The sequence below is a fragment of the Danio rerio genome, chromosome 3, assembly GCF_052040795.2.
Source record: "Danio rerio strain M-AB ecotype USA chromosome 3, GRCz13ab, whole genome shotgun sequence".
Classification (NCBI taxonomy): Eukaryota; Metazoa; Chordata; class Actinopteri; order Cypriniformes; family Danionidae; genus Danio; species Danio rerio.
Genome location: NC_141023.1, coordinates 63618888 through 63629383, shown reverse-complemented (window position 1 = coordinate 63629383; position 10496 = coordinate 63618888). Strand labels below are relative to the sequence as shown.

Sequence of the window (10496 nt, the reverse complement as noted above, 5' to 3'; positions counted from 1 at the left end):
TTTGTTGAAGATGCAGTTTATTAAAACAGTTGTAAATCAACATTAAAGGCGAAAGATCATCAGCAGAAAATGAGGAGGCTTTATTTGAGCACTCTCTATATTGATGAGCCACTCCAGCAAGAGATATGATCAGCTCTGATAACAGTAGAACAGCACATCCGCTTCTCCAGGTTCAGTCGCTGCATTCAGATTTCCTGATGCTTGCTCTGCTGGTTTTGGAGGCCACAGTGGCTTCACATGTCAGCTCTCTGTCTTTGTCCCACTCGGAGCTCTGGATGGTTAAAGAACTGCTGCTCTTGAATTTGTGATCAGGCTGCTGTTCAGCAGAGCCGGTGAAGACGCCTTCGGTAACCGAGTTCCCGTTCACAAGCCAACGCACATCAGCGAAAGCCACAGACATGTGATTGATCAGACACAGCAGAGTGACTTTACTGGAGCTCAGCTCTTCTCTGGATGATGGACGGAGGATGGTGAGCACAGGAGGAGCAGCAGCAGCGTCTACAACACACACCAACATCAGCATCAGCACACACACACTTGTACAGCTATCTTTACGGGGACTTTCTATAAATGTAATGATTTTTATACTGTGCAAATTGTATATTTGATCCCCTAAACACAACCCTTACAGGAGACAGTTTTCAAAATACTTTATTCTGTGTGATTTTTGAGCCGTTAACCTCATTAATGTCCCCACAACATCCAAAATGACTAAACACCATGTCCTTTAAAAAAACAACACTAATATACTGTATCATACAAAAATAAGACTGCTAATCGTACTACAGGAGTGAGAATGACTAAACTCTGTACAGGAATATCAGCACAATCTGTGCATTATAATAATCCTTTTATTTACTTTCCTTGATGCTGAAGCAATGACGGTGAAATAACGGCATATTTATATTTTGCAGACTCTTCTGCTTAACGCCAGTGAAAATCGCTTGGGCTTTAATCTGACAAAACATCTCGTAAAATGCTGACGATAAACGCAAACGAAAAGGGTTCCGGTGTTTACGAGCCTTTAGGCTCACATAAAAAATAGTGTTTTGGGTTGAAGATAAGAGTTTGATCAAAGGTTTACGAGAACTGAAAGGCTGCAGTGCTTCTTGTTTTCTTCATGAATTTCTGATTAAAAACTGGACAAAAGGTGGATTATATTACTTATTGGTGAAAATTGCGATCTAATTAAAAAATATAATGTAAGTGGGATGTATTTTGACGAATTTCTGACTTAATTAATTTTGCTTGGAGTTTTTTGAGACACGGTGTAGCTGTGAGGACTCTTACGACATTCAAGAAATATTTATTAATTGCTTAAAAACAGCAAATATTTGTCATTTTAATACTGTATTTGCCTCTTTTTTTAAATTAGATTTTAACCAACAAGTAATTAAATAAATTTATGATTTTTGTTTTAACATAAAGATTTACTTCTTTTAAGTTCAAATAAACATTATTTTATTGATTGATTAAATAAACTTGCGTTCAAAATAATTCTGAAAGTTTTCTTAAAATCATAATATAAGAATGGTTTAATAATGATGATGAGGAAAATAATAATAATAATAATAATAATAATAATAATAATAATAATTAAGCTCATTTAACACACAATCAGTAAATTTAAGATTAAATCTGCAGTGATTTTTTTTATTCTTTTAAAGGTTTTTCCAAGTAACCTAATGGGGAAAAACATGACTAACAAAGTAAATTGAAATAAATAAAATATAATCTACAATGACTTGACCAGCCCAGTCGAGTGATCACTGATATAAAACACATCCAGACAGAAAACTCTTGTAGTTGAGAGTTAAACTTTAGGAGAAAGTATATTTCAGGGTTTGACGCTTGAGGAGCAAAAAATGCTGAACTGAAATGTGTTTAACTCTAAATCTACAACATGCTTTCTTAACAGTCCACTAATAAAACTGACTATAGAGCACAGATCAATATATAAAACATGAAGCAGATGAAGAGTAATACAGTAGAGCGATGACTTAAACACACACATGCTTGATTTTAGTTTACAACAAAACTATTTAAAGTACAAATACACTTTTAAGGCTTTTAACTACAAATATACTAGACATTGTTGATTAACTGAATACACTTTTATACAAAATGATTTCTAAAGCTTCCTAAATCACAACATATTAACAGCTGAATATTAAATTAAAAATAATAAATAATAATAATAATAATAATAATAATAATAATAATAATAATAATAATAATAATAATATGACTAATAAAGCTCATTTAACAGTGTATTTCAGGGCAGTTGATGGAAAATAATTGTGACTGGCAAAGTAAACGGTCACTCTTTATTTTGATGGTCCTTTTGTTGCAATTAAGTTAGATTGCATCTGCATGCCAACTGATTCTCATTAGATTATAAGAAGACTTTTAGATCGGGGTTAGGGCTGGGGTTAAGAGTAATGGTTAGTGTAAGCTGATATGTACTTACAAAGTTTCTTACAGTCAGTTAAATGTCTGTTGAAGGAGCGTATCAACAGATATTAAGCAGATCTACTAATACTCAAATGGACCATATAAATAAAGTGTTAGCAAGTATAAAAACTGAGATAAAAACATAAATATATCTACAACGAGTTCACTATATATAATACAGTAACAGAATGAAAGCCCAGTAGAGTGATTATAGGGCCAGACAGAATCTACAGACATTTTTAGCTATTTCTGCACAGAATTTTACAAAAAATCTGCGGTTTTATGCACTTTAAAAACAACCTATAGAATCTACTCAATAAGATTGAGGCAATAATTTGCACTCACTTCTTTTGGGTAGATTATATCATAAATATTTGGGTAAATAGTGTGTAAATGTAACAGCGATAACACCAAAAGAAATTGGGTAAGATCTAAATAATAATTATCATTAGTAAATACTTATTAAATTACTTTTAAAATGGAGTAACGGTTATTCTACTTTTAGCAGCAACAGTTCTTCTACTACATTAATGAAATGTGTTTAACTCTAAATCTACAACATGCTTTCTTAACAGTCCACTAATAAAACTGACTATAGAGCACAGATCAATATAATAAACATGAAGCAGATGAAGAGTAATACAGTAGAGCGATGACTTACCCGTCACAATGAGTTTAGTTCCTTGTCCGAATACCACAGTGAAAGATTTGATATGTTCAGCCGTACAAAAACCTCCTCAGTCTGTGAAGAGACACAAACAGAAGTGAAAGACTCACTCAAGCTCAGCTCACCGTGTGCTTTACACACTTCATTCATGGACAAATGTTTTACACACACACACACACACACACACACTCCTGCTGCTGCTTTACTCTTCATATCAGTGGTATCTGCTGTGTGTTCAAGTGCTTTAAACACAATCTCATTCATGCTTGTTGTTCTTCAGCAGCTGAGAGAGACTGTAGAGACTCCAAACAGCACAAAATCAGCATAAAACAATAAGAGATATGGATATATTCAAGTGCAAATTACATTTTTATAACTAATATACTCCAGAGGAGAGTTTCCTTTATTATTAACAAGGTATTTTATGGCTTCATTAGTGTCAATCTCACATTAGTAACTACAGTTTCTGATCAGACTCTTATTGTTCAGTATATGGACCGATCAGACTGGATGTTCTGTTTATTATTTCATGATGACAGACTTTACATTAATATATATTCAGTGATGGAGGGAAATTTCTGTGATGTGTTATTAATCTGTGAAGTTGAGCTCTGATCATCTGTTAACTAAAGCAGAAGTGAATGTGAGCAGTGAGGAGGTTTTTGTCATGATGTGAATCACTGTGATATGTACTCACTAACAGAGCTGTCCCATGTCTGACAGTAATACACTGCAGAATCACTCACAACCACATTACTGATGATCAGACTATAATCTGATTTAGATGAATGTGTTGATGTGAATTTAGGAGCAGAGAAACCAGATCCATAGTAAGGTGAACTCCAGCCATGATAAAATTGTAGCACATACTGAGGAACTCCTGCTGGAGTCTGTTTGTACCATACAGCTTGAGAACCAGTCACCGTCCCCAGATTACAGTCCAGTTGAGCGGTTTGTCCTTTACTGACTGAGATTACTGGACTCTGAGTCACTACAGTCACTCCACTGACACCTGCAGAACAAACACAAGCTTTACATGAGATCGTGTGTCCAACACTTTAAACTGTCCATCAGACATGAGGAAACTCACAGGTCAGAAGAGTGCAGACAGAGCAGAATATTGAGATCATCTTGTGATTTGGTGTCTGTGACGTGTAAAGATGAGCAGTGCTGTAGAATAAAGCTGAGATGATCAGAGAGAGAAACTTGAAGACTGTAGAGACACTAAAAGAGACGCCCGCCTCAGTTTCACAGTCATTTACATAAACCTGCTGAGCTAACAGGTGTCTCATGTGTGTGAGCATGTACAGTTATGTGAGTCAGGGTTCACTGCATCCACTTCAGGTCATAATTCACGTCTCTCTGCTCTTCATTGATGTGTGTTTTATGCAGATAAACATCAGGAAGAGCAGAAAACAGTCACTAATTCTAGAGCAATATCAGATGAATCCCACACATAATCCTCTCTAGCTGTGGTTTATAATGAAGGTGTAAATGTTTTAGTGAGTTTGTTCTGTATCTGCAGGGCTGAAGATGTGCTGTGAGGATCTGACTTCAGTAAGGATCAGACCCGGGTCTCCTGTGCTCTGACTCTCAGCTCTTCTAAACTGAGCTTCACTTCACAATGACTGAATTCAGGAGCAGAAGATGAAGAAGCCGTCTAAAGCGGTCGAGTTCAGTAAAAGAAGAAACTAATTCTCCACTCAGAGACACAAAATAATAAATAACAGTCTCTGGGTTTCTCAGCGTTTCTCCAGTAACAGAAGCTCAGAACTGAACAAATAAAGGTTTAGACAGGAGCTGCTCTTCTGCCACTAATAATTCACTCTGGTAAGGACTGGTATTAGAGTAATGTAAAGACATTTAATTATTTAATGATGTAAAGTTGATATAATTTGTGTCATGGGTCTATGTTACATGTTGTGTATGAACACATGGCTCAACCAGTGTATAGGTGTGTTCGACTTCATGCAGCGCTGCACAGTTTGATCGAAATCTGTCAGTCATGTGACATCGGCGCAGCATCAATCCGGACAAAGTTTCTATCCAGCATGCACCGCTTTAAGACAGATTTTGATTGGTCTGTCCAGCGCTGCATGAAGTCGACTGCAGCTTTTGTGTTCACCATGTGCTCCTCTGTTCCTCCACACCCCCTTGTTTAGCCCTCATCTAGTTCTCGTTAGTCTCTGTGTTTACACCTGGTCCTCATATTCTTTCCTCACTTTATAATGTGATCTCTTCACTCTCGTCTTTGTCCGTTCATTGTTACCTGTTGCATCTTGTTGCTGCTTGTGATACTGTTTCTTCTTCGTCGTCGTCGTCGTCTTCTTCTTCTTGTGATTCGACCGTGTTTGTTTCTTTCTGTGATGTTGTTTGTGAGTTTGAGTTGTCTTCGTATATTTGTCGTTTTCAGCAGGCCTTCAGTGTCATCCCCGTCTGGCTTATCCTTATCAATTTTGCTTGGTCAGCTGTGCCTCATAAGGCTGTCACCACCTCCTGTCTGGTCTTGCCATCCCTACTCAGTCTCCTGTCCTGATAAACCGCTATTGCAGTTTGCTGAAGAGTTATTTTCAAAACAAACTCTTGCAAAGACTCAATGCTTCTCTTGATTTAATTGACTGAATTCAGAAAACCAGCTGTGAGTATCAACATCATCACTGCCATTCGATATCAGATGCTTCACCAGTGAGATCCAGTTCAACACAGCATTAGAGAGTCACTGATATACTGCACTAGTCATGATCTGATATATGAGCCTTAAAGGATGTTACACCTGTATTGTGTAGGACACACAGAGAATGACCAATGTTTGTACAGTCCTGTAATCATTATTAAATGTTTGTACTCCCTTTCATTGTCTGTCTTTGCACCAAGGAATGAGTTGCTTTAATGTACAGATACTGCTATATAAACTGAGTCAGAAACTGTCCAGATCCAAACAGCACACAAATAAAGGCAAATTAAGAGATAAATTCAATAACAGGACTCAATAATAAAAAATTAAAATCTGTTTTTTATTCACTGAAATGTGAAGTCGAGCTCTTAAAGTATCATCTGTTGTCCAAAAGCAGAAGTGAATGCAGTGAGGAGGTTTTTGTCATGATGTGAATCACTGTGATACATACTCTTTAGCAGTGTTGTCCCATGTCTGACAGTAATACACTGCAGAATCACTCACATCCACATTACTGATGATCAGACTATAATCAATCTTTGACTGAGCTTTAGATGTGAAGCGGCTGGAGGTAAAACCATTCCCATAGAGATCAGGTGAGCTGTGAGAATGATAATATCTCAACACAAACTGAGGAGCTGCGTTTGGAGTCTGTTTATACCAGTAGATATAACTCTCATCCTTCTCAACATTACAGTCCAGAGTTACAGATCTGCCCTTGTCTTCAGTCATTATGGAGGGTTTCTGAGTGAGCACTTTCGCACATCTGACACCTGTAAAATAATAATCAATAATATGAATGTGATGAATCTGTCGTCTCTGCTGAGAGATCGGCATGTCTGCAGTGAAATGTGTGACTTACATGACAGAAGAGTGAGGAGAGAGCAGTAGAAGATGATCAGCATGATCTGGCCTGTGAGGAGCAGTTTGAGTTTAGAGACATGAAGACGATCAGAGAGAAGGAGACGCTCATATAGAGAAGAGAAACTCTGACAGAGGGAGGAGCTCCACACTTCACACAATCACTCCATCAGCAAACACCAACTGCTTCATCTAATGTGTCATATGCTTTATGTCAGAGTTCACAGCCGAGTGTCTAGAGTTAAATCAACACTTGTCAGTGTTATTCTGCTAACAGTATTATCACTGAAGTTAGAAAGATAATTAAATGATTAATAGTTGACAGGGTTAAACTCACCGTCTAGATCAGTTCATCATTACTGCCCCACACACACTGCACACTCCTGACTGACAGCTCAGGGTTTGTCAGATATTTGTTACCGTTTGGTCCATTTCACCATATTGTATAACAAAAATAGGTTGTCCAAGAGAATTGCATGTCTGTTGAAATAGACCATTACAGGTTACTGAATAAATCAGAATCCACTCATTATCACAGACACACTGAAAACGCATATCTCAATCATTAATTATTATTTATTTAACAGCACATATGAATACATGAATGAAGCATGCCTACTGTATGTACAGTATCACACAAACTACTGATAAAGCTGACTATATCACATCAGTACCTGTTTTTGATCTTTTTGTTGTTGTTATTCGTCATTATATGGAAAGATCAGTCTGGATGATCTGTTAATCAATGCATGCCAAATTAATCTTCATTTCAAGAGTTCACACTTAGCTGATGATTGATTATAAGCAAGTTTGGCATGCTGTCCCGGGAGAGAGCTTTGAGCCAAAAGGTTCTTGAGCCCTGGGTTCCCTCACGTTTGAAGGGCGAGAGGGGAGCCTTGAGCTCAGGTAGATCTCGACAACTCCCCCTTGATAAAAACTGATGACTAAAAATTGAATGCTATGAAAGATATGCTGCAGGGTGACAGATTAACTGTAGTGCAAAATTCAGATTTTATCAATTTACTTGTTGTGCATATTTTTGGAATGTGGGAGGAAACCGGAGGACCCGAGGAAAACCCACGCAAGCACGGGAAGAACATGCAAACTACACACAGAAACGACCACCGGCCTGTTGAAGGACTAGAACTGGTGACGTTATTGCTGTGAGGCGACAGTGCTAATCACTGGGCCACCGTGCCGCCCTATGGAGGGAAAGGTGAAGAGGTAGGGGTGGAAGGGGGGATTCTTCAAATCGAAGATGACTGTAGTGAAAAACCCTGACTCTTTATAGTGGGTTAGGAATGACCTGATTGGTGGATCATGTGTGCTAATGCAGAACCAGCCGTGTTCAATCATAATCACGTGCTCCTCTCGATATAAGTTTATAAATAAACTTCACTAAAAGTAATTTAATGTTAATTTTAATGATTAAGTGAAATATAATGTAGTGAAAATGCAGAATCTGTGCTGTGTTATTAATCCTAGATGTGAAGTTGAGCTCTGATCATCTGTTGTGTAAAAGCAGAAGTGAATGTGAGCATTGAGGAGGTTTTTGTCATGATGTGAATCACTGTGATACCCACTCACTAGCAGTGTCGTCCCATGTTGCACAGTAATACACTGCAGAATCACTCACATCCACATTACTGATAATCAGACGATAATCTGATGTAGATGAGTGTGTTGATGTGAATTTAGGAGCAGAGAAACCAGATCCATAGATAGGAGAACTGCTATGATAATCGTATAACACATACTGAGGAACTCCTGCTGGAGTCTGTTTGTACCATACAGCAGGATAATCAGTCACCGTCCCCAGATTACAGTCCAGTTGAGCGGTTTGTCCTTTACTGACTGTGATTACTGGACTCTGAGTCACTACAGTCACTCCACTGACACCTGCAGAACAAACACAAGCTTTACATGAGATCGTGTGTCCAACACTTTAAACTGTCCATCAGACATGAGGAAACTCACAGGTCAGAAGAGTGCAGACAGAGCAGAATATTGAGATCATCTTGTGATTTGGTGTCTGTGACGTGTAAAGATGAGCAGTGCTGTAGAATAAAGCTGAGATGATCAGAGAGAGAAACTTGAAGACTGTAGAGACACTAAAAGAGACGCCCGGCCTCAGTTTCACAGTCATTTACATAAACCTGCTGAGCTAACAGGTGTCTCCTGAGCGTGAGCATGTACAGTTATGTGAGTCAGGGTTCACTGCATCCACTTCAGGTCATAATTCACGTCTCTCTGCTCTTCATTGGTGTGTGTTTTATGCAGATAAACATCAGGAAGAGCAGAAAACAGTCACTAATTCTAGAGCAATATCAGATGAATCCCACACATAATCCTCTCTAGCTGTGGTTTATAATGAAGGTGTAAATGTTTTAGTGAGTTTGTTCTGTATCTGCAGGGCTGAAGATGTGCTGTGAGGATCTGACTTCAGTAAGGATCAGACCCGGGTCTCCTGTGCTCTGACTCTCAGCTCTTCTAAACTGAGCTTCACTTCACAATGACTGAATTCAGGAGCAGAAGATGAAGAAGCCGTCTAAAGCGGTCGAGTTCAGTAAAAGAAGAAACTAATTCTCCACTCAGAGACACAAAATAATAAATGAAGTTACACATGTGGGTTCAGAATAGTCGAGTTATTGAGTCGTGTGCAGCAGTGTATGAAACAGACTTCATTTCTCAGCATTTCTCCACTAACAGAAGCTCAAAACTGAACTGATAAAGCTTTAGACAGGAGCTGCTCTTCTGCCACTAATAATTCACTGTGTTAAGCACTGATATTAGAGTTACATAAAGACATTTAAGGATGTAATTTGTGATGTCGCATGTTGAAATGTTGATAACACACTGTTAAAATTAACATCTGGAGCAAAAATTCACCCAAAATAAGAACAAATCTCATAAATTCATCATGAGGACTCAAAAAATCTCTGTGAGCAGTTTCAGGGTTTCTACAGGTTTCATCACATCACATTTAAGACTTTTAAGACCTTTTGGAAACCCATTATGAATGAAATTCACACTTAGACAAGGCTAAACACTAATGATTTTGTCTAATGGCCCAGTTTAAAACATATAAAACAAATGTTATTGTATAAGGAAGATAATTACACCATATTAGTATAAACAGTTAATAAATAAACTCTTATTGTGATGATTATTAGTGATTGGATGTGTGTCGGCCCAATTAAATAGCTTTACATTACAAAACTAAGACCTGTTTAAATTGGTTTCAGTCCTACAACACAATATTTCAGTCAATTTAAGACTTTTTAATGCCTAAAATTGAGTTTTTGAAATTTAAGACATTTTAAGACTCACCAGTGAGATCCAGTTCAACACAGCATTAGAGAGTCACTGATATACTGCACTAGACATGATCAGATATAGGAGCCTTAAAGGATGTTACACCTGTATTGTGTAGGACACACAGAGAATGACCAATGTGTGTAGAGTCCTGTAATCATTATTAAGTGTTTGTATTCAATTTGACCGTTTGTCTTTGCAATAAAGAGCGAGTCGCTTCAATCTGCAGACACTGCTATATAAACTGAGTCAGAAACTGTCCAGATCCAAACAGCACAAAAATAAAGGCAAATTAGGAGATAAATGAAATTACAGGACTCAATATTAAAGATATGAAATGATCTGTTTTTCATTCACTGTAATGTGAAGTCGAGCTCTTACAGTATCATCTGTTAGCCAAAAGCAGAAGTGAATGCAGTGAGGAGGTTTTTGTCATGATGTGAATCACTGTGATACATACTCTTTAGCAGTGTTGTCCCATGTCTGACAGTAATACACTGCAGAATCACTCACAGCCACATTACT

General features: G+C 37.7%; 1 protein-coding gene across 2 annotated transcripts; it reads right to left on the bottom strand.

Moving 5' to 3' along the window:
• On the bottom strand, positions 1-6787 carry igl1c1 (immunoglobulin light 1 constant 1). 2 transcript variants are annotated; one of them, XM_087245319.1, is made up of 4 exons: positions 6658-6787; positions 6243-6568; positions 3116-3149; positions 1-498 (listed from the first exon to the last, which is right to left on the bottom strand). In XM_087245319.1, exons 1-4 carry the CDS (start codon positions 6698-6700, stop codon positions 173-175), a joined length of 729 nt encoding a protein of 242 aa, XP_087101445.1. In that variant the 5' UTR covers positions 6701-6787; the 3' UTR covers positions 1-172. The 2 variants fall into 2 exon arrangements, with proteins under 2 accessions (XP_087101445.1, XP_087101444.1); XM_087245318.1 differs by lacking the exons at positions 6243-6568; positions 6658-6787 and adding exons at positions 3810-4133; positions 4212-4445 and having other exon boundaries at positions 3116-3148.
• Positions 6788-10496: the final 3709 nt, after the last annotated feature.

Coding starts and splice junctions, on each gene's coding strand:
- igl1c1 (XM_087245318.1), bottom strand. CDS start 4,425: ATGCTCACACACATGAGACACCTGTTAGCTCAGCAGGTTTATGTAAAT. Junction 4,134..4,211: donor TGTCTGCACTCTTCTGACCT/GTGAGTTTCCTC, acceptor TTTGTTCTGCAG/GTGTCAGTGGAGTGACTGTA. Junction 499..3,115: donor AACTAAACTCATTGTGACGG/GTAAGTCATCGC, acceptor TGTGTGTTGTAG/ACGCTGCTGCTGCTCCTCCT.